The 23,865-nt window shown below is 42.3% G+C and overlaps 1 protein-coding gene across 1 annotated transcript in view; it reads right to left on the bottom strand.

The window, feature by feature from the left end:
* Positions 1-23,865, bottom strand: part of pde8b (phosphodiesterase 8B) — a 315,649-nt gene that overhangs the window by 73,401 nt on the left and 218,383 nt on the right. Inside the window, exons 6-7 of the mRNA XM_080189730.1 lie at positions 5,243-5,331; positions 4,264-4,342 (exon numbers count right to left, since the gene is read on the bottom strand). Coding sequence (XP_080045856.1) covers positions 4,264-4,342; positions 5,243-5,331 — 168 coding nt within the window. The remainder of the gene's footprint in view (positions 1-4,263; positions 4,343-5,242; positions 5,332-23,865) is intronic.

Here is a 23,865-nt window from a genome sequence, read left to right as displayed (position 1 = left end):
ACTTCATGCAATTCACTTAATGCCACTATGCTGCCTTCTCCCTCAGAATAATCCTCTTCCGTACCAAAATTGTCACTTCTCAGCCTTTTTTCCCTTCCCCATCTTTCCTGAATGAGTTGTATCCTTCAGAAGAACCAAAACTAGGTCAACTTTTAGATACATTAGAATGCTATTTGAACCCAGATTTAATGGGATGGAACTTTTGCCCACCTCCAACGGTTGCTGATGCAGCAGGGCAAAGGGACTCAGAACACTATAGTCCCTACTGTGACATTAGTGTCGCTTTAAGGAAGTTTTTTTAAACGATGATTTCTGCAGCTCACAGCTTGTTAATGTTGCCAGGCTGACTACCAGAATCCTTTTATTGCTACTTCAATAGCTTAAATGGGGGTTATTTACTCTGGGATTAAACAATGTTTAATCTTGGATTAGTTTTATGATCCTGCATTGTTAGGAGAAAAGGTCATATGCACCTGAATAGTTTTCTTTCTTTCTACTGAGTTTAAGGTTTCAGTTTTGAGAGATCTGAGGTTGCAGTTTAATTTTTAATTTTAGTAGGGATATCAAGCAAGAAAGAAGCTGAAATCTCTCTCCCTGTTCCATTTGGAAAGTTTGCTGGTTATCTCAAGGCAACGTTTTGCCTTCTGGAAGGAAAGTGCAGGTTTCGAAGAGACTCAATTCAAGTCAAGTGACATTTTAATCTATGCTGTGTTAGGCCTGTGAAAAGAGTTTTGTCCATGAAAAAGTTTTGGTTTGTTGGAATAACTTTAATATTCAATTAAGGGTTAATAAATTATTGTGCTTGTTTTCTTTGTTTTTTGTTTGTAATTGATAAAAGTATTGCTAATTTTATTTCTATACGTGTTAACTATATTCTTAAATAAATTTTGTTTGATAAAAGCTTCCTAGTGGGTTGTTGAATCACACCTCAAATGAAGCATCTTATGCTTATCCTAGCCAAATTCAAATTGCAAACCTTATGGTTCAGCCAGGCTTCATAAAACACTGTGGAGTTTCTGCCCTACCATAACACTACTCCTTAGGCCTTCATTTGGACAATGAAGTATCCTTGGTATAGTAAGACCAAAATTAATGTATGATCTGAGATAAATATGTCCACCTAATGTCGACTCTGAAGCTTTGCCAGAATTTTAAATTTGAAGTGACTGTCTTACAAAGCACAGAGTAGGAGCATTGAAGAGATGTTTCCAATTAAATGCATCTGAAATCACCTCAAATCCCTGGTCAGATCACTTCCTCTGGACTTTCCAGCAATGTTGAAATAAGGAGCAGCATAAATGGGACAGTCCACTTGCTTATGGTAGTCAAATAAAGAGGACTCCTGTGACCACATAAACTTTGGCAGAGTCAACACCTGAGGTCTACACAGGTACATCTCGGAACCTGTGCTTTTGCTGTAACTGGTCACATTATGAAACTAAAAAATGTTCTACAACATTATAGCTTGTTAGATCTTCATTGCACCTGATTTTCTTCTACATGAGGTTGGCCTAGCAGGAAACCCAGAGACTTCCCACTTAGGTTTCCAAGTTAAAATTCCAGTCAGATCCTGATGATGTCATGACTCACAGCTAGTCTGTTTTACTATATGACTTTAATGACTGAGTTACTTTAACAATTGGCTGGTAGTTACTGATATCTCTGAATCAAATTTTTAAAAAAATGCTGTTTGACATAAACACTGGGAAATAGTAATAAAACACAGACTTAGACTTGATTTTATTGTAATCAGGAAGCCTGACTGTTGATCATATTATAAGGACTGTACAATTTGCTGCTCTCTGCATTGCACCAAGAAGTTGGGAAAGGTAAGGATCATCCTTATTCACATGTAGTCACTGGGAAAACAAATACCAAAACCACATTGATTTGCAAACCTCTAAGTCCCTCAACATCTGTCACAATAAATAGTTGAGAGATCTTGCATTGCATTATCCTGGGACTGGATGACATGCGATGATTGATAAGGTGCTGTGAGATAGAGCTGAAGTGTGGGGAGATGAGAGACAAGAATATTAATTTTTAAAAGCCTTTTTTTGAAGTTTTTCAACTGAATCTTTGTGCTGATGAAGCTGAGAGAGCTCAAATACAAGGAATTCTCACCTTGCCTCTTCTTTAAGTGTTGAAAGTGATATATAGAAAAGTTACATGCTAAGTAAAGCTCCCCTCCATCCTGCTCCAACAACATGGCTATGCCCAGCCTTAGAAGGCAAAGCACTGCTGCAGTTGCCTGAACATTGCATAGTAGTTTTCTTCACAACCTTTCTTTCATGGCTGCCAATCGAGTTGTAACTTTTTAATTGCTAGGATTGTCTTTAGTTTTTGGGCATCAGCCTACTAGAAATTAGATTGAAATTGTCTGAGGTGACCAAGCTTAAGACACTTACAGTCAGTAGAAGAGACTTTTGTTGTATTAGTTTGACTTGATTCAAACTCAAATCCTCTATCCCAATTTACGGTGTTTGGGCGACTGCATCACCCAAACTGAACTCTGGATTGTTGCTCTCAGGACAGCCATGGAATCATGGAGATCTTGTGGCAGAGTGTGCAGCGATTCTATCTCTATGCCAGATGCTCCAGGTTCGAATCCCACCCCAGAACCTGAAAGCCAAACAGGTTGAGTATCATGCTGCAAAATCCTTCCATTATGCCAATGGCAGGTGATAAAAGCTTGGTGTGGTGTGGTGTGGTGCTCCCCAAGATATAAGCCACTGGTGACAAAGTAGCAACCTGTTCCAGGGAAAAAAATAGTTGTGGCAACAGTTGAAAGTCTGCCTTGCGCACTACTATGTGTGGAAAGAGAAACAAGGCGTAGAATACAGACCAGAATGAAATTGTGTTGTAACCTGCAAGAATGAAACCACAGCTACCAGTGAAGAGTGAAACATTTAGTTTATCATTCTTATGATCTTTCGAAAACAAATTCAAGATGACGAACGGTGACACTGAGAATGACAATTGAGGTTTTCTGTTATATTTCTCCTATCAATGATGACTTGTCATGAAAGTCTGAAAGGATTTCAAATCTCCTGATGACAACAAGATTGGAACATGGGATCTGCTGGACCAGGCTAAAAATTGAAGTGTGTGGAAAAGAGAACCATATATTGGAGGTTAAATCCTAGATGTAAAGGGTTAACTCTAATAAGTATGTGCCTAGGAACTATGTCACAATGCTGTCACTCATTGAGAAGAGGTGAGTGCGAAGCGTCTTGAGAGTAAATCCAGCCATGTCTTGGACTTACTTAACCTTGTAGATAAAAGGGTGAGGCATTACATAATATCTTATTCATTGCAAAAGTAGGAGTTTGTAAACCTTCTACAGCTGTGCGAATCTTCACAGGAGATGAACATGCTTTTTCTTTGAAATAAGAGCAGCCGGCAATTCAACTTTGCCCAAAGTACCAAGAAAGAGGGAAAGAACATAAGAGAAGAAAAGGACAATCTCCATTCATTTCCTTTATACTGTGAACCAGAAGCAGAATTCTCTAGCTGGCATTTTATGGCCTCACTTGTCCCAAAACCGTAAAATCCCAACCGAGGTCAGCGGACATTTCCATGGTCTGCCCTTCATTTACTCTGATTTCCATGGCGGGCGGGATGGTAAAATTCTGGCGTCTGCCTGAGGAGGTTGGTACCATCCAATGAGATGCTCCTGGAGTAAATACGTCCTACATATCTTCAAGGAGAGCCGAGAACGTAGTCAGAGATTGATAGTGAAGGCAAGATCTAGGAGAATGTGTATAATAATATGGGGATTAAGTCTCTAGGGGGAGTTGTAGTATAACAAATAACTCAAATGGTACTTATTGAGCATGTGTGCAAGGAACCATGTCACAGCGCCATCATTCACTAAGAGGAAATGAATGTGAAGCATCTCAGAATAGCTCCATCAATGTCTTAGTCTTATTTAACCTTTTCAAATAGCATGCAAATAGATGTTTTTGAACAAAAGACCATTATCTCCAACAAGATCTCTTTAGGGTAAGAAGCCAACAAATCCCAAGATAAACTAACAGACTGGAGTTTTAATCAGATGGAAGAGCTCTAGAGTTTCTGGAATTAGCCTGATGGCTCATAAACTCTTTTATGATAATTTGTTCTGATGAAGAATTGCGTGAGCTTTGTAAGAAATATATTATAGAATATAAGAATACAGATTTTAGGAAATATTAATGTAGAAATAATTCATTTAAACTATCATTTATATATGAGCTGTAAAAAATGATAATGTTAGGTTACCTGAATGACATGGTCTTCACTTGTAATTTCTATGGCCTCTTGGCAATGTTCCAGGGCTGTGAATATGGAACTGCATGCCCTGGAAAAAAATGATCAGACAATGGAAATGTTTGAGTAATACACACATCTATGTTAGAAAATATTTATTTTAGCTTATTTTTATTAAGAATGCAAGTAAAGAAGTCCAATATTTTGTAGCAGCAAGTAACAAACTGAACCAGGTTCCTAATCAACCAGAATTATGCCATCTATAATGGCATTGGAGGCCATTCAGTATATCATTCTGGTTTTTGTGTTAGCCCTTTAATTTGAGCTTTTTGCTTTAATCCCATTTTTATGTCCTTTCTCTGAATCCATTTTTAAATTATATCTATTTAAATATGTAATATTGAAGATTTTGCTTTAATACACACTTGTAAAAAAGATTTCCATCAAGATAAAATTGCACCTATTCATTGCCTTTTGTACCATCACCATCCCTTTATCAACATAGCTATGTTTCTTCTAACGCCATGTAATTTCAAATCTCTTACATGACACTATGAAATTCCTTCAGAAGTCCGTCACTGCACTGGGATACTTTACAAAATATTGGATTGAATTAGTGAAGGACAGTCTACCCTTGACAAATCCAAGTTATCTGCTCCTAATATTAATTTATTTCATCCCAGATGAAGAACTCTAGAAATTCACCCATAGCCAAGACAGGTTTAATTGGTTTACCATTATCTGGTTTATACTTAGGGATGTAATGTTTGTCCCTGTCCAGATCTTTGGCATAATTTCTGTTCCCAAAGATAGTTGAAAAAATATGACAAGGGCCTCTCCATCCCTTTCTTTCCCAATCTTCTTCAGTATTCTTGGATGGGTTTGGTGGCCCTTCTACATATTGTTCACTAACATATTAAATGTACTGCTCTGAATAGCTACCTCATCTAGTTGTGTGTGTCAAATGCCAGAAAATTAGATAAATACGTACCGCAGTTTGAATTGTGACAGCACCTCTCCATGCTCTAACTGAATCAGTTCATTGTAGCACGCAGTTACATTGGGATTCTCTATGTACCGCTATAGGTTAGTAGAAAATAGAATAAATGGTAAGTACTTAAAAATCTGAAACAGGATTTGAGTACTTCACATGACCTTTTCACATGGAAAACACTAATCCACTCCCATCCTTCTTTCCAGACAGGCGGGTGCAAAACAGGCTTATGAACCGGTGGAGCTGCAGACACATGGCAAATTCTCACTCTAATGGAGAACAGTGCCAGGAACATTTTTGGCAAAAGGAGAAAATGCAGCATGGGAAATAGATCATGTAAGAGCTGGAAGTGGTTTATTGCAGAATGGAAGAACTGGGAAAGATGTGGATTAACATGGTGATAGGAAGGGGCGGACAGGGAGAGATATAAGGAGCATAGGAATATCAGAGTGTTTTGGGGAATTGGAAAAGGGGTGTGGCACAGACTGTCTTGAGACCATCTTGAGACAGGACCCACTGGGGCTTCCAAGTGGGAGTCATGACCTGAAGGGCTCTGGAATCAACTGTCAATTGATTGATCCTCTACAAAATGGGGATGGGGTGGGAAAGACAGATCATAGGAAGATCTGTAACATTTTAGAGAGGAGGGATCAACTTACTGTGCCAATATGAAGCACACCAAGTTCTTCCCAACCTCTCAGCAAATGTTTGTTAAAATACTTTTGTTGAATAAACCTATTCTGACTCCAAATACACTAATGGGTTTAAGGGCATATCCATTCCTCTGCACTCATATGGATTCAATCCCATTTGTCTTGAACAGACAATGGTCTCAATTTACCAATTTTATAGAGTAACACACTATACCGAATGATCCCTAAAATAATGCTGAAGAAAGCTAAAACAGGCTAACCAGTTATCAGAGTGCCCAAGGACTGCTTGAAGTAATAGGGTCTGGTTTTGTTAACTGCATTAGATTCAGTTTGAACAGCTCAATTATTTTAGATAAATACTGAACAAACCTTTTATCCACAGAGTGTAGACATTCTAATGAATAGAGAGACAGAAATTCGAATAAACACTGGAAATCTAACAGCATGCTGATTTACATTGACATCTCATTAAACACAAGTGAGCTCCTTAATAATAAAGACAGACAATATCAATTAATTCCATTATATACTATAACATTCAATGGGCAATCAGCAGTTAAAGTGATTTATTGAGTGGGAACTTGACCTCGTTCACAGCATTATAAGACCAAAGGCAATAATTGCTGCTCAAGTAACCCAAACATGAATACAGGTAATTATCTTAAGCATACTTTGCTTAACCTTATGGCAAGTGTATTGCTACCTTCAACCACAAATAGAATGATAGATCAGTCCTTTTATCGAAGATTTGAAAGCTATGGTTTCTGTGTTGGATCACTGACCAGTAAATTCTGCGAGAAAATGCAGTTGTGTGGATTTAAGGTAATAACGGAACTGGATGTGATCCAACATCCCTGATGATACACTAACTTTCATGAAGAATCTCTAATGTGTAGCTATTAGAAAATTCCAGATATTTTTAAAGATACCATGATCATTTCAAAAAGTTTAGAAATACCCTACCTACAGTTAGAAATAAAATGTGATGTAAATCACCAAAGTTGTTGATCACCTTGACTTTTTACAGATAATGTTAACCAAAGAAAAAGTGTTTAAATGCTTTAATACATTTTCCTTGAATATGATGTTCATGAGAATGAGTGTTGATAGAACCAAGAATTAAATAATTTTGCACTTTCTCATTCATTGCCAGCAACAAACAGTTTGGTAACAGAAAGAAGAAAGGCGGGGCGGGGGGATAGGTTTTAATGGAGGCAACAGGACTATTGGCTCTCAGCTGGAGAACTGGTGCACGATCTATGTTGCCAACTCCTGCTAGTATGCGACAATCAGGTAGTTGAGAGGTCATTAGTGGGCCTTTTCCCACGATCAAGGGTCCTGAGGCAAAAGCCCCACTTGCTGAGTTCTGCTGGCAGCTCTTTTGTTCAGCAGCATCACTGAAGAAGTGGCAGTTGCTACTGGAAAGACACTCACCTGTGGCCTGGATCCTACTGGATCCCTAGACTCAGGTGAGTACTGGCAGGAGAGCAAGTCTGTGGATCTCAGCGGGCCTCCCATTCCAATGCTGGGTCCCTCGATCAACACTGAGTGCCTTTGAATGAAGAATTCCCCCCTCCACAGGAGACCAAAAGTGATGTGCACAGGTTTCCTCGTTGCGTTGGCATGTCCACTACAACTCTCACAAACATTTACAGATGCACCATAGAAAGCATTCTTTCTGGTTGCATCACAGCTTGGTATGGCTGCTGCTCTGTCCAAGTCTGCAAGAAACTACAAAGGATCGTGGACAAAGTCCAATCCATCACTCAAACCAGCCTCCCATCTTTTGATCTATCTACACTTCCCGCTGCCATGGAAAAACAGCCAGTATAATGAAGGACCAGCGCACCCTAGACAACCTCTCTTCCACCTTCTTCTGTCAGGAAAAAGAAAAGTCTGAGGACATGTACCAACCGACTCAAGGACAGCTTCTTCCCTGCTGCCATCAGACTTTTGAAAGGGCCTACCTCATATTAAGTTGATCATTCTCTACACCCTATGACTGTAACATACATTCTGCACTCTCCCCTTTACTTTTCTATGTAAGGTATGCTTTATCTGTATAGCAGGCAAGAAACAATACTTTTCAATGTATACTAATACTTGTGACAATAATAAATCAAATCAAAATCATCCAATTGCCCTCTTTCCACCCATCTATCAACATGTGCCTCACACTGTGACTTTTGACCAGGTCCCTCAAAGCTGCATAGCATCATGGCAAAACTGTGTGCCTAAGAGGGAGTAAATCAGTGAGGTTTTCAGTGGTTTTGTGCACAGCCATGCTGCCTTGAAGTCACAGTCACAACATACATTGTATCATCATTTATGTGGAGCTATTCTCTCACCACACTGTTAACAATGGTCATTAATGAGATGCAAATTGTTAGTTCATGTAAACCCACAAATGTGAATGAGATCCTTTTCACCTGACATTTTTATTCATGGAATGTCACACCAAGGAGACACAGGGAAAGGAATGGGTCCAACTGCCCCATGCTTCAACAATTAATGGAAGAAATCAACCTGCAGTAACCAAGAAGGCTGGGATACATCATGTGGCTCTGTTCAGCACAGCAGGAGATCATGACTGTTCCTGGATTCAGCGCCAGGAAAGGTTCAGTGATCTGCAAAGTGAGCAGCTTGGTTTATCCATACAATGCTCCAAAAGAAGGATCATATCTTCATGCTGCAGCTGAGGTGTGAGACCTGCCATATACCTCTACTTCAGCATTGAGGTTTGTATATGTAAACAATGATGGAATCATGCTACCACTTCACTGAGTACAAAAAGACATTGGCATGAGAGGGAGTATGAGGATGGGATAAAGAAAGTGTGAGCATGATTAAAGGCAGTGGCATGAATCTGATTGTGCTTTCAGAATGTAAAAGGTTGGACGTTTGTCCAACATTAGATTAAGGGCAGCCACTATGTGAAAACACCACCACCCGGAAGTTCCCCTCCAAGCCTCTCACCATCATGACTTGGAAAAATGTCACTGTTGCTGAGTGAAAGTCCTGGAACTCTGGCCCTAAGAGTACTGTGGGTTTACCTATACCACAGGGACTGTAGCAGTTCATGAAGGCAACTCACAGGGATCAACAACAAATGCTGGAGATGCTGCTGCATTCCATGAATGAAATAAAAACCTAAATATCTCATTTTGCATCTCATGGAGCTCTCAGCTCTGCTTGCTCATCTCCCAGGATTCCTCATTCCTTGGGCATCAGGAGGAGGACTGTCCCAGGAGGTAGTTACACATTATACTAGCCCTCCGTCAACTGAGATACAGCTATGCACACAATGATATACTGCGTGCAGAGTCAATGCACAGTATACAGAGGGAGATGTCAGACTGAGAACGTCTGCGCACATACAGGGGAGGAAGAAATTCACAATGAAGCTTCAGCGGCAGGAACATGGAGTCTCAGGAGTCACATTCTGGACCTGGTATTTGTCCAAGCAGTAGATGTGTGGACGCCTGGTGGAGTCTCTGAGGCAGTGGAAACTCTTGGACTGCAAATGGAGGGCCCATCACTATCATAGACTGCACATTATCCCAGGGGCTTAATCGTTCAAACTAAGAGAGATTGAACAATTGCACGGAGAGAAACGTGCAATCTATGGAGTTCTTTGAAGGAATCATGTGCTATGGATACAACCGATGGATGTATGGTACATAGATTTCCAGAACACATTTGCTAAGTTGCCACATCAAAAGTTATTGCAGAAAATAAAAGGTCATGGTATACAGGATAATACATTGGCATGGATAGAAGATTAGCTGACTAACAGGAAAATTGATCTTTTTCTGCTTGGCAGGATATAAGAAGTAGCATGCCACGGAGATTAGTGCTGGGGCCTCAGCCTTTTACAATTGATATAGATAACTTGCATGGAGAGACCAAGGATATGGTTGCTAAATTCGTTGATGACAAAATAGGTGGAAAAGTAAGCAGACTACAAAGTGAAATAGATGGGTTAAGTAGGTGGGCAAAGATCAGGCAATTGGAGTATAATGTGCATGTAATAAGTCTTTGGAGGCAAAAGTCCCTCTCCAAAATCATTTATTTACAAACTTATTGACAGCAGTACACAGGGTGCCAGTAGGTAGCAGTCTACCTCCAGGGGTGTCAGAGGAACTGACACTCCTGGTTAAGTACAAGGCAAAGACTCCCTGATTGGCCCATCAATTGGATCCTTAATCATGGAATTCATACTCCAATAGGCCAACCTCACTGGCCTGACTGAAGTCATTACAGTCCACAAATGTGAAATTGTCCATTTAGTTAGAAACAACAAAAAAGAAGCATATTAAAGCAATGGTGAGAGATTACAGAACTCATGAGTTGCTGAGTAAAGTGGGTGTCCTTGTGCATGAATCTCAAAAGGTTAGTATGCAGGAACAGCAAGTAAATAGGAAAGCTAATAGAAGGTTATCACTTATTGTGAGAGGAATTGATTGCAAAAGTAGGGAAGACATACTTCAGTTGCTCATGGCATTGGTGAGACCACATTTGGAATACTGTGCACAGTATTGATTTCCTCATTTAATGAAAGATGTAATTGCATGAGAAGTAGTTTAGAGAAAGGTTTACTAGACTAATACCAGGAACAGGTGGGTTGACTTATGAGGAAAGATTGGACAGGTTAGACTTGTATTCACTGGAAGGTAAGAGGCAACTTCATTAAATTCTTTAAGATCCCAAGGAGTCTTGACAGAGTTGAATGGAGAAGCTGTTTCCTCTTGTGGGTGAATCTAGAACTAGGCGTCTGAGTTTATGTAAAGAGTCGCTCATTTAAGATGGAGATGTGGACGAAATGTTTCTCAGAAGTGAATCTTTGAGCCCTTCCTCAAAAGGTAGTGGGAGCACAGTCTTTGAATATTTTTAAGGCAAAGTTAGATATGTTCTTGACAAACAAGGGGGTTAAAGGCAAAGCAAGCTCAGGGGTGAGTGGTCTAGTTCTCCTCATTCATATGTTTGTACGTATGCATGTAACACCTGGAGTGGATACAAGAGTAGTGTCTCAGCCACGAAGGAGATTAAAGTCTCCCTCGGTTTACTCAGATTATATGCGCTAACATCCATAGAATACATAAGGAGTTACATATCCTAAACGTGATGGTTGCACTTTTGGCACAGTATTTGCTGGAATAGGTAACTGCTGCACACTAGCAAACAGCCCCATCAATTGCACCTGAAGGCCAACTCAAATATGTGGAGACTTCCATGGAGGGTTAAAGTACTGAGAGCTTCTCAGCACCCTCATCTTCTTCCACGTCCCAGCCACTCCGCCAGAGCCCTCGTATGTTCCAACATATGCTAGTGATCACAATTGCCCATGCAGAGATATAGAGGCCACAGTCTGAAGGAGCTTGCCAATAGGTGCCTGCATGGCAAGGCTGTTCCTTATTGCCATATAGACTGAGAAGTAGCAGCATGCTCCACCTTCTCTGAGGCAACTTCGTAAAAGTGTGCAAGAGCAAAGGGCACCATCTCACCTACAGCACAAATGGGTTCACCATGGTTTCTCTTTCCACACTATATATATATATATATATATCACTTTGAGCACTTGAATATATTTACTTATGCTTCTGTATTACGCAGTGTGTTTGTACACTATAGAGCTCCAAAAGAACAGTAAAACTATGAAGGAGGTTCTTACTAATAAAAATGATGATGGCATACTGGGGTCCACTGCGATGTGACGTTATCAGAGCAAGTTTGTCAGCTCATTTGTGATGCTTTGGATGACTTTTTCCTTCTCTGGTCTACCATATTACTCTCCAGAAGTCAAAGGTTCAAACATTAAAATGCTCCTTGTATCTTTCATTGTTCATCAAAGTTTGATTTTAAGCGAAGCTCAATGATCAGACTCTACAACAGATGCTGGACAGTAGGTGCTTCTCAAGCTTGAGTGCTAGGTACAAGTCATTCATCCACACTGCAGTGTTACACATTGGCCTAGATGTGGACATCACAATTTGGGTATGTTCCAGGTAAGATTGCTTATCTGTTGTGCTTACTAATTTAGCAACATTTATATTTCAGGAATCACAGCATGTGCTATGTCTAGGGCATTGCGGTATAAGGAAGTCAGGAATGTTTTATGTGGGTGCTCACTTTGGAATGGATGATGCACAAGTTCATTTGAGGAGCTGGGATTGCACAATTGTGAGTTCAACCTCTGCAACATACCTCTTCTGCATGTGTGCTGGAACATACAATTCTATCAGTGTCCAGAGAGTAATTCATATTATTTTCAGAATTGTGGGTACAGTTTGATTATGATGTATGTGGGGCCTTTGGCATTTCAGTTGCAACACTGGTGTTCATGTGAGGGAGGCCAAGTTGTGAATGACGTATTACTCTCTGTGTTTGGAATATGTTTGAAATAACTTCTGAGAGGCTGGTGTCTCTTCACCAAAACTGATTTATTTACAATCGTTTGCAATTCTCAGGCAAGTACTTCCCAGTACAGAGTATTTGCCCTGAGTACTGGTGACCCAGCCACTCCACATTGTAAGTCTCTGTAGAGCTCCCTGATTGAGCAGCCTTAAAGGGCCTCAATTAGGGAACTCATATTCAAGCAGGTCTAACGAATGGACCTCACTGAAGTCATTACAATGTTGAGGTCCATGGTTATGATAGTCAGGATCGTAGCGCTGTGAACGTGACTGAGTCAGCTCAGTTGTGGAGGATGAACATTCCTCTTAATGATTGTGAGGTCAATATAAAAAGCTCATCAGGTTGAAGTTGCTCACAAGGGACTGGCTGATGGTGATTGTGAGATCAGAGAAATTTATGACAATCTATTTTTCACACTGGCCTGCCTGATAATGATCCTCATCTGCACAGTGTCAGCCCTGGCTACACGGCTTCCCAACTGCTCTGCAATTGGTGACCTTATCATCTGGTTCTGACTCGACAGAATGGACAGCAGCTTCCTCATCTTTCTCAAAGATTGGAGCTCTGCCCATTACCTCATCATTGCCGATTTGTAGCCCCCTTCACCGTCAAGCAGCACGCAGTACACCACCACTATTCTTGACACCCTTGTTTGGACATATAGTAGGGCTCCACCTGAGCGACTGAGGTACCTGAAGCATATCTTTAAAATGCCAATGGCCTCCTTGATTGTATTCCTTATGACAGTGTGGCTGCTGTTGTACTTATGCTCTGCTGCAGTTTGACGGTTTCCAAAGCGAGCCATTAGCCTAACCACGGATCTGCATTGGTGACTCAAATAGCTGAGGAAGCTGGGAACTCCTTATTATGAAGGAGTTGTAGCAGCTGCCAGGGGACCTTGTGATGAGAAGCCACCTGTACAATGAATAAGTGGAAGGACTTTAGGTTGAGTTGGGGCCTTTATGGCAACATGGACGCAATTAGTAACACCCTGCACCTGAGGGAAGCTATCTGAAACACCAAGTCTATAGGAAAATTAATGTGATGCTCACAAGTGCAAATAGGGCATTAGTGAATGCTTTAATGTGACTGAGCTGTGGAATATACCAGATAGAATCCTGTGGTTTTCTTTACAGCCACTGGTAAGGCATAGGGGCAATAGATTATGGCTCAAGTTCTTCCTGGACTAGGCAACATATATCTGTCATCACCTCATAGCTTTTCTTCAGTTGCTTTCATCGCTGGTTCACCATCACATTGAGATATGATGTGCTAGGGCTGTACACCTATTCACAGGTTGGTACCTGGTTGTCCTGTCTCTCCTCCTCGTCCTTCCTGATGCACATGCTGCAGTGTCTTCCTCTTGACCTTCTACTTCCCAATACTCATACTGACTGGATTCTATGGATCTATATGTGAGATACCATGCCCATCTTTTATCTTCCTTTCCTAGGCCAGTATTTATTGCCCATCCTTAATTAACCTTGAACTCAGTGGCTTTGCTAAACCAATTTAGAGGGCATTTAAGAGTCAACCAAATTGCTCTGGATCTGGAATTACATGTAGGCCAGATCAGGTAAAGACAGCAGATTTCCTTCTCTAAACGACATTAGTGAACCTGATGGGTTTTTACGACAATTGACAATGGTTTCATGGTTGCTATTAGATTTTTACTACAGATTTTTATTGAATTCAAATATCACTATCTGCCATGGTGGAATACAAACCCAGGCTGAGGTGGACTTACAATGAAACACATAGAATTACAGCGCAGGCCTAGACCAATGGGGGGCCCATTCTGAGAAGTGGCTGTGGGAGCAACAATCAGAACCCCATTCATGAGCCTATCAGCAGGCAATGCAGAACAACATTGGGCTCTGATTGGTGGAGTCTTCTTAGAGCTGGAAAATGCTGTCCCAAACGTTGAGATGTGGTTGTGACTTGGGGGTAGTTTGGACAGATCTCCTGATTGTCTGGTCTGAAGTTTTTGAACTTTCCATTAGTAAAGCAGCAACCAAGTTTCTGACATTTGGGCTCGACAGCCTGAGGCAACAGTGAGCTGGCTGAGCTTACTTTGTGGCGCGAGCCTACGAGGCCTTCAGCCAGGACGGAGGGGGAGGCGCTGGACAATGGCCACTGTGTGGAGAGGTGAGGTTAAATGATCTCCAGGCCAGGGCTGAAAAAGCAAGCAGACAACCAACCAACCAAATAAAGAACAGAGGCCAAGCCAGGGCAGGCTAGATAAAGCCAGCAGCAGCCAGGCAGTGAGCCAGGAGCACACACAGTCATGGAGGCTCAAGGCTTGGCTGTCTCTTTAAGTGAGCAGTCAATAGTTGGGAAGTTCAAGGTGTGGTTTATGGGGAGCGGTGGGGTGACTCAACCAGAAGCCAGAGCTGAGAGTGAGAGAGCTGAGCAGCAACTGGACTGGTGAGGATATGGCCACTGACTGAAGGCAAGAGCAGAGATCAAAGCAGGCCAGATAAAGCCAATGGCAGCAGCCAGCCATGAGCACACAAAGTCTTGAGGCTAAAGGCCTGGCCACTCAAGTGGCTAGTTGAGCAGTTGGGATGTGTGTGTCTGACAGGCAGCCATACATGGTTTTCAAGAAGCAGCAAAGTGACTCAATCAGATGCCAGCAGCGATGCCAGTGAGCCACAAACAGACTGCAAGCTTAGGGTTGTCAAGGGGAGCAGCTGCAGGAGCGATCTGACTCCCAGGCCAGGGTTGAGGTTGACTAAGCAGATGAAGGAAAGGCCATTCCAGAGCCAGGCAGCCTGAGCCAGCAGTGGTGATGTCATCAAAGTGAGCAGGGGCAGCCTAACCTCCAGGGCTGAGGGCAAAGAAGATTGCTCTTTCTGAAAATTCGTATTTATTGAAATCGAGACAGATCAATCAATAAGAAGTGCCGCTATGAATCTGGCTGTCAAAGATGTAGAAAGTTTAAGGCGAGACAAGAGATTGAAGCTTGGCAAAAAGACAGTTTGGCACTGTATCTCAAAAGGTTTGAAGTATCTTGCAGTCCCTAAACTGCACATTTACCCTCAACAACAACATCCACCAAAAGTTTTGGTGACTTGTCTGATGATTTCGACCTTCCAATTTCCAGAGACAACACATTGTCTGAAAATCTTATTCTGAAATGGAAATGAAGCTATAAGGTACTGTTCAAGCTCATTCTTCTGCAGCTGAAGTGAGTGAAGAAAGCCACCCTGAAGACATTACCTTACGGCCAAAATCTATTTCTGATGTGGATGTGTCGGCATTGGACTGGGGTAAACACAGTAAAAAGTCTGACAACACCAGGTTTTAGTCCAACCGATTCATTTGATAGTAAACTCACAAGCTTTCGAGGGGACTCCCTCTTCGTCAGGTGAATGGAGAGTTCTGTCCTTGGACAGAGCATATAAAGCACAGACAGTTTAGAGATTACTGATTAGAATGCGAATCTTTACACCTAACCTGCTGTTCAAGTCCTAAAGTGGCCAACAATGTGTGTGGAAGGAGCACTGATCACAGGTTAAAGAGATGTGTATTGTCTCCAGACAGCACAGTGAGGTTTTGCAAACCCAGGCAAGTCACGGGGGTTACAGATAGTGCGACATGAACCCAAGATCCCTGTTGAGACCGTCCTCATGTGTGTGGAACTTGGCTATCAGTCTCTGCTCAGCGACTCTGCGCTGTCGTGTGTCGTGAAGGCCGCCTTGGAGAACGCTTACCCGAAGGTCAGAGGCTGAATGCCCATGACCACTGAAGTGTTCGCCACCAGGAAGGGAACAGTCTTGCCTGGTGATTGTCGAGCGACAATGTGTGCTGTCTGGAGACAATACACATCTCTTTAACCTGTGATCAGTGCTCCTTCCACACACATTGTCGGCCACTTTAGGACTTGAACAGCAGGTTAGGTGTAAAGTTTCGCATTCTAATCAGTAATCTCTAAACTGTCTGTGCTTTATATGCTCTATCTGAGGCCAGAACTCTCCATTCACCTGACGAAGAGGGAGTCCCCTCGAAAGCTTGTGAGTTTACTATCAAATAAATCGGTTGGACTAAAACCTGGTGTTGTCAGACTTTTTACAAAATCTATTTCACCAGATATGATTGAATATTTTATAATAAATAAACCAGTAAACATAAATAATATTGAAAATTGAGAAAATAGTTTGAGGTTCGAGGCTGAAAGCAGTTTAGAAGTCTTCATTGTTGCCAGTCAAACTGCTGTCTTCCTTGGGAATTCCTTTCAGAGGGCATGATGTGTCATCAGTGTCAAGTCAAAGAGATCATTTTTAGCCTGCCTTGAATATCTCAGTGAATTTGATGAGCTTCTCAGAGAGCATTTGAAAGATTATCAATATTGTGGCTCAGGAAAAACCGATACATTTTTTTGACTTGGTTCAAAACTTTTTTTTCACCTTCCACATATCGACAGAATATGCTGCAATCATGCTTGGTGTAGGCACGTGGAAATCATTCTTAACGGACAGAACGTAATGGCAGAATGGCTTAGAAATCAATTCACTAATGAAAACATTTGACGGTCGAAAGAATTTGTGACACCAGGTGATTCGCTTGTGCAGATGCTGTTTTGGCTTTGAAACTGAACTTTGTCAATGCTTATCAGACATAGCTACATCAAATTCATGGAAATGATGTGTGACAGCTGAAGCAAAATCCTTAGCAGCAAAGTTTGAAAAGTACAATATTGCTGACTGCAAAATGTTGATACAACTTTATTGAATGCTTCATAATTATTAACCTCAGTTAGAAGTGTCACCAGGGAAGTTTGAAGTGACAATGCCCAATGGAAGTATAGGCAACAACATTAACAACAAATACAGGCCCCTGTGATGATGAGAAGCATACTAATGCAGGAAGTTAATTTTTGATGAAACTAGAGACAATGAAATCGGTTTAAAAGGGAAAGAAGATCAACCTTGAGACTGCCAATTTATTTGGGACACAATAATTGTGCAATTGCAGTATAGAAATGAATCTCTGAAAGAAACTGTTGAATTATTTTGCGCATTTTTTGACAGAAGTTTGGGTGAGAATACTAAGAGCTACTGCAGTAAGAGATTAACAGAATTCTACTGGGAGGACATAGACACAAACCCTTTTGAAGTTGGAGTGAAACAATTAATTCATTTCATTGTTAATGATGAGCTCTTGTGCTTCACAATCACAAGCTGATTTGTACAGACTTGTATGTGATGGTTTGCAGGCAACCTTTCCAAATGTGGAAACCATTCTGAAAATACTTCCAACATTACCTTTCACTAAGGTTTCTTTTGTATTGTATTGTATTGTATTTTTTCTCTGCTTTGAAGAGTGAAAAATGATCTGAGAAATATGACAAGTCAGGAACATTTGCAAGTTCAGTAGTACTGATGGCTGAAAATATAGTGTTACAAGATTTTATCTATGTTGAACGTTATTGATGATTTTGTGAAGCAAAAGTGCAAAAAAAAGTTATCAATATTGCCATGGATTGCAAACAACTGATGAAACAAGAAAATCTAAAAAATCTGTCCCTTTGCCATATTCTTCAGTCTCAATTCTGTGCTTCAAAAGAGAATATATGCTGGTATGATATAATGCCTGGTGGTCACATGCAGACAGTTACAACCAGTGAGTAACTGCCATTCCCCGTCATTCTCAATACTGGCTTTCAGAAAGTCTCTTCTGGACAAAAAATGGAATCCTGCCAGATGGTAACCAGCAAAGCCACTAATAATGGACTTGGACTGGATACTCCATTTCCTCAGAGTATCTGCTCCTGCACTGAATGGTTTCTGGCTCATTCTGTTCCTCATTGGTCTCTGCTGTGCTGTAATCATATCACTGGCTGATTTCACTATCTTGATGTTCATCTGCCAGTTCCATGTGTGCTTGCCTCAAGACATACAGATCACGATATTGACCGTCTCTACCATCATGCTGACAAGAGATGGGCTTGGATTTCAATTCATCAATTACAGGCTTGTTTTTAAAAGTCAAAAAATACTGATGAAGTTAAGTTTTGCATTGTGCTTTGCTTGCATTGTGGATCTCAATTGATTAATTACAGGCCTGTTTTCACAAGTTATAAAGCACTAATGCAGTTGAGCAGTGATTTGTGTAATTTTCTGTATTTTTATAGCTTGTATTGTGTGAACTGAAGGTGAGTGGGATCAGGAGGCATTGGCATCATTTAGAGTGGGGCTTGATGTCACTGATGGGATGGGATGCGATGTCATGGGGGAGGCCACAAAGTGGGTGAGTATAAGGCCGCCCCCAAATGTGTAGGTCCGTCTCTGAACCTGAGTCGTTCGCAAAGCATTTCTCTTACCAGGTCTACTCTGCACATTTTTGGTTTTGCGCTCCTGGGCTACTAAAACCCACTTGAGTGGATGCAGCTGATGAGGCCAGTTGTCCTTATGAGTTGTGCAAAATGTGCTCTGCCTCCATTTAAAATGGGGAAGGACTTGCAATTTCTGGCCTCATCCACCATTTTTGCCACACCTCTATTTTGGTGAAAATCCAGGCCTCATGTCATCTTCTGAGCTGGTGGCAGTGAGTTTGAAATCAAGTGATTGTGTCGTATCTTCAAGCCCCTCTCTTCTTGCTATTCATGCACTGCCTGGCCAGTTTGCACCACTTGGGTATTGTATAAAACAAGCACTACATTAAGACTGTGGTACAGTGGTGGATGGGCAATGGAGAGCGGGGATAGTCCTTTTGGTATTAAGTGGTACATGCATACACCATTTGCAATTTGCAATTCAGAAGAGAATGTGGGATGAGGGGCAAGTGGGAAGAAGGATTAGGCACAAGTATACCATCGTCACTGATGGTTTCAGTCCTGCTGCTGGCTATAGCTTCAGCGATGCATGCTTCTATAATGGCCAGGTGTCTCCTCCATGGGAGTTAGGACATGTAAACTTGCTTGTCCCCCTCTGATTTACTCCTGCATCCATCATTATGTACCACCTTTTCCTGAAAGAGAAATGGCCGTGTGTCAGTGAGTGTCATGCAACCTGCTTGACTGATGCGGGCATCATCGTTCTATAACTGGCAGTGTCAGTGAGATTTTGATGGAAGGCTTACAGCGGTGCTAAATGCATGAAGGTGAACTGAAGCATATGAATGATAGCTGCAAGGCCTGACTGATGTTGATTGTGGGTCAGTGATGAGAGTTTAGTGATGTGAGCAGTGTTTGAAACTAGATTTAAGGATACATTATTTGAAGATGGAGGGTGGTCTTGTGGCTCAGAAGATAGCACCACAGCTTAGAGCCAGAACCTCTGTGTCCCCAGGACTTGTTCGCCATGGAAGGAGTGCTTATGATGTGGTTCAACACACTGATAGCCAGTCTGCTAATTCTTCCAATACTTCCACATTATTCCTAAAAAACAAAAAGGTGTGTTTGAGATGATATGAACTAACAAGGAATTTGAAGGTGCATTCACTGACCTTGACTGCTCAGGTAAAGTCATTGAACTTGTAGCAGTGCATCCAGGTCTTCAGGGCCTGATTCCTGGAACTGAATCCACGATATCTGTTCTTAAGGCTTTTTTGGCATGTATCTATACAACCAATTCTCTTCTAGATAAACTATATGTCTCCTTTCCACCTCTTCCATCAAGGCCTCTAGTAGAGTCAAAATCTCAGGTCCTGCACACTCTCATGTTGCGCAATTCCTCACAGCTTCTCAGGTCGAATTCACTTGCTGCATGACTGCCAGCATCTGCTGCAGCCAAAATACATTTCCCCTTTAAGAGGTGCTGGTTAACTCCAACTGGTGCCAAGCAGGTTAATGATTTTGAGACCTCTGCTGATGCGGCAGACAGTGACCAGTGTTATTAGCGCTGGTTGCAAGCTAGAATCATTGAAATGAGCAAGTTATGCGTTAATCATGCATCAAGATCCCTGAGCCTGTTTTCAGGTGCTATCCAATTTAACCTCTAACTAGTTAAAAAGTATTTGAACAAGTGTTTTGGAGATCTTTCCTGGGTGCATATTTGCAGTATTTTGATTCTATTAATGAATATATAATGGAGAGTGAAGGATGAGCTATTGGGTTGCAAGAGCTGTTGAGACTGACAGCAATACAGCTGAATTAATGTCTGACAGCAACTAGTAAATGGCCCTGCAGTAATCATATAATTTTAACTGCGTATATTGATTCAACTCATTTTCAGTGCCAGTACTGAGTTTGTGCTTCAAATGTCATCATGGCTCTTGGTTCAAACCAGAATACATTCTTTTTAAAAGTAGATGTAAACAATAGAAATAGTGAAGCTAATTATAATTCTTGTTTTCCCAAAGAATTATTAATGGTGCAATTTCTCTAAGCAAAATTGGTTGTTGGGTAGCAAGGGCAGGACTATCGTGCCTGCTGATGTTGGAACAAAGGTGGACAGAGCCCAAGAATACCCGCCAGCATACCAATTTCCTGACACCAACCCGGCCAATTTGAAGGAGGCGGGTTCATTGTTTGAACATTTAAGCTGTTGTTAATAAGAACATAAGAACATAAGAAATAGGAGCAGGAGTAGACCATCGAGCCCCTCAAGCCTGCCCCGCCATTCAATAAGATCATGGCTGATCTGTCGTGGCTCAGTTCCACTTTCCCGCCCTCTCCCCATAACCCTTAATCCCCTCGCCTATCAAAAACCTATCAACCCGCGTCTTAAAAGTATTTAGCGAGGCAGCCTCCACCACTTCAACAGGCAGAGAATTCCAGAGATTCACCACCCTTTGAGCGAAGAAGTTCCTCCTCAACTCCATTCTAAACCGCCCCTCCTTTATCTTGAGGCTGTGCCCTCTAGTCCTATTGTCCTTTCTGAGCGGGAAGAGCCTCTCCACCTCTATCCTATCCATCCCATTCATCATCTTATATGTCTCAATGAGATCTCCCCTCATTCTTCTAAATTCTAATGAGTACAAGCCTAGTTTATTCAGCCTCTCCTCATAGTTCAACCCCTTCAACTCCGGTATCAGCCTAGTAAACCTCCTCTGCACTCCCTCCAAGGCCAAAATATCCTTGCGTAAGTGCGGCGCCCAAAACTGCACACAGTACTCCAGCTGCGGCCTCACCAGTGCCCTGTACAGCTGCAGCAAGACCTCCCTACTTTTATATTCAATCCCCCTCGCTATGAAGGCCAGCATCCCATTCGCTTTCCTGACCACCTGCTGCACCTGTAGGCTGGGTTTTTGCGACTCATGCACAAGGACCCCGAGGTCCCTCTGCACTGTCGCATGCTGCAGTTTTTTGCCATGTAAGTAATAGTCCTTCCTACCATTATTCCTACCAAAGTGGACAACCTCACATTTGCCAACATTAAATTCCATTTGCCAGTTCCTGGCCCATTCACCCAGCCTATCTAGATCCTTCTGTAGACTCTCCACACCCTCCGCACAATTTGCCGTTCCACCAATCTTGGTGTCATCAGCAAATTTCGACACCATACACTCGGTTCCGTCCTCCAGATCATCTATATAAATGGTAAATAGCCGAGGCCCCAGCACCGAGCCCTGGGGCACTCCACTAGTCACCAACCGCCAATCCGAATAGCACCCATTGACCCCCACTCTCTGCCTCCTATTTGACAACCAATCCTCTATCCACGCTAACACCCTACCCCCAACTCCATGCCCCCTGACCTTCTGTAATAACCTCTTGTGAGGCACCTTGTCGAACGCCTTCTGAAAATCAAGAAACACCACATCCACCAGCTCACCTCTATCCACCGCCCTAGACACATCCTCATAGAACTCCAATAAATTCATCAGGCACGACTTCCCCTTAACGAAACCATGCTGCGTCTGCTCTATCAAACAATTCTCCTCAAGATGCCTCGCTATTTTCTCCTTGATGATGGATTCTAACATTTTACCTACAACAGATGTTAAACTAACCGGCCTATAATTCCCTGCCTTTTGCCTGCCACCCTTCTTAAACAACGACGTAACATGAGCCATTTTCCAATCTTCCGGCACTTCCCCGGAATCCAGCGATGTTTGGAAAATAATCACCAAGGCATCCACTATCACCTCTGCCATTTCTTTCAGAAGCCTTGGATGCATTCCATCCGGTCCTGGGGACATGTCCACAATCAGTCCCTCCAGTCTGTCGAGCACCGCCTCTCTAGTAACAATAATGTCATTCAGGCCCTCCACTCCTACCATCTTTCCATCGCTAACACCCGGCAAATTATTCAGGTCCTCCTCTGTGAAGACCAAAACAAAAAAGTTATTCAAGGTGTCAGCCATTTCCCCATCCCCTACCACTAAGTCCCCCCTCTCATCCTCTAAGGATCCAACGTTCACCCTAGCCAGCCTCTTCCTTTTCATATATTTATAAAAACTCTTGCTATCCTTTTTAATATTAAGCGCTAGCCCAGCTTCATAGTTTCTCCTACCCTTCTTTATCAACTTCTTTGTCATTCTTTGTTGACATTTAAACCTCTCCCAATCCTCTTCTCGCCCACTACTCTTAGCTACTCTAAACGCATCCGCTTTTAATTTAACACTTTCCTTCACCTCCTTCGTTATCCACGGCTGATTATCTCTCCTCCTACGATCCTTTTTAACCATCGGAATAAATTTCTGCTGAGCACCAAGAAAGATCTCCTTAAAGATCCTCCACTGCTCCTCAGCAGACCTACCTTCCAACGCGCTCCCCCAATCAACATTCGCCAATTCTTCTCTCATCCTACCGTACTCCCCTCTGTTCAAACAAAGGACACATGTCCGGGAACCCACTTTCTCCTCCTCCATCTGCATCAGAAACTCCACCATACAATGATCACTCTTCCCAAGAGGATCCTTCACCACAAGGTCCCTAATTCTACCTGCCTCATTACATAACACCAGATCCAAGATAGCTCGCTCCCTCGTCGGCTCCAACACACACTGTTCAAGGAAACTATCCCGGCAGCATTCCAAGAACTCCTCAAGCCCACTGCGTCCAACATGGGTCGATCAATCAATATGTAGATTAAAATCTCCCATAATTATCGCCGTTCCATTCCTGCACGCCGCATTTATTTGCGCGTTAACAGCCCGCCCCACCTCCAGATCATTGTTTGGGGGCCTATAAACGACACCCACCAGTGTCTTCCTCCCTGTGCTGTTCCTAATCTCCACCCACAACGATTCCACGTTCTGCCCTTTGGTTCCTATATCATCCCTTGCTACCACCCTGATGCTATCCTTAATCAGCAGAGCTACGCACCCCCGCTTTTTCCTCTCACCTATCCTTCCTAAACACTTGATACCCCTGGACATTCATCTCCCAGTCCCTGTCACCTTGCAGCCACGTCTCTGTAATGGCCACCAGATCATATCCATTTGTGCTGATCTGTGCCACCAGCTCATCCACTTTATTCCGAATGCTTCGTGCATTCAGATAAAGTGCCTTCATCCCAGCCTTCACCTGGACCCTATTTGCCAGAACGCCACCAACCATACTCACGCCCCCTACTCCCTTTATTATTGGGACATCCTTGGCCTCTTCCCTTACCTATACCCTCTCCTTTACTTTAGACCCCATAATGTCACCTACCCTCGCAC

The sequence above is a fragment of the Carcharhinus amblyrhynchos genome, chromosome 5 (assembly GCF_965287045.1).
Source record: "Carcharhinus amblyrhynchos chromosome 5, sCarAmb.v2.hapA, whole genome shotgun sequence".
Lineage (NCBI taxonomy): Eukaryota > Metazoa > Chordata > Chondrichthyes > Carcharhiniformes > Carcharhinidae > Carcharhinus > Carcharhinus amblyrhynchos.
This window is presented reverse-complemented; position numbering and strand designations above follow the sequence as displayed.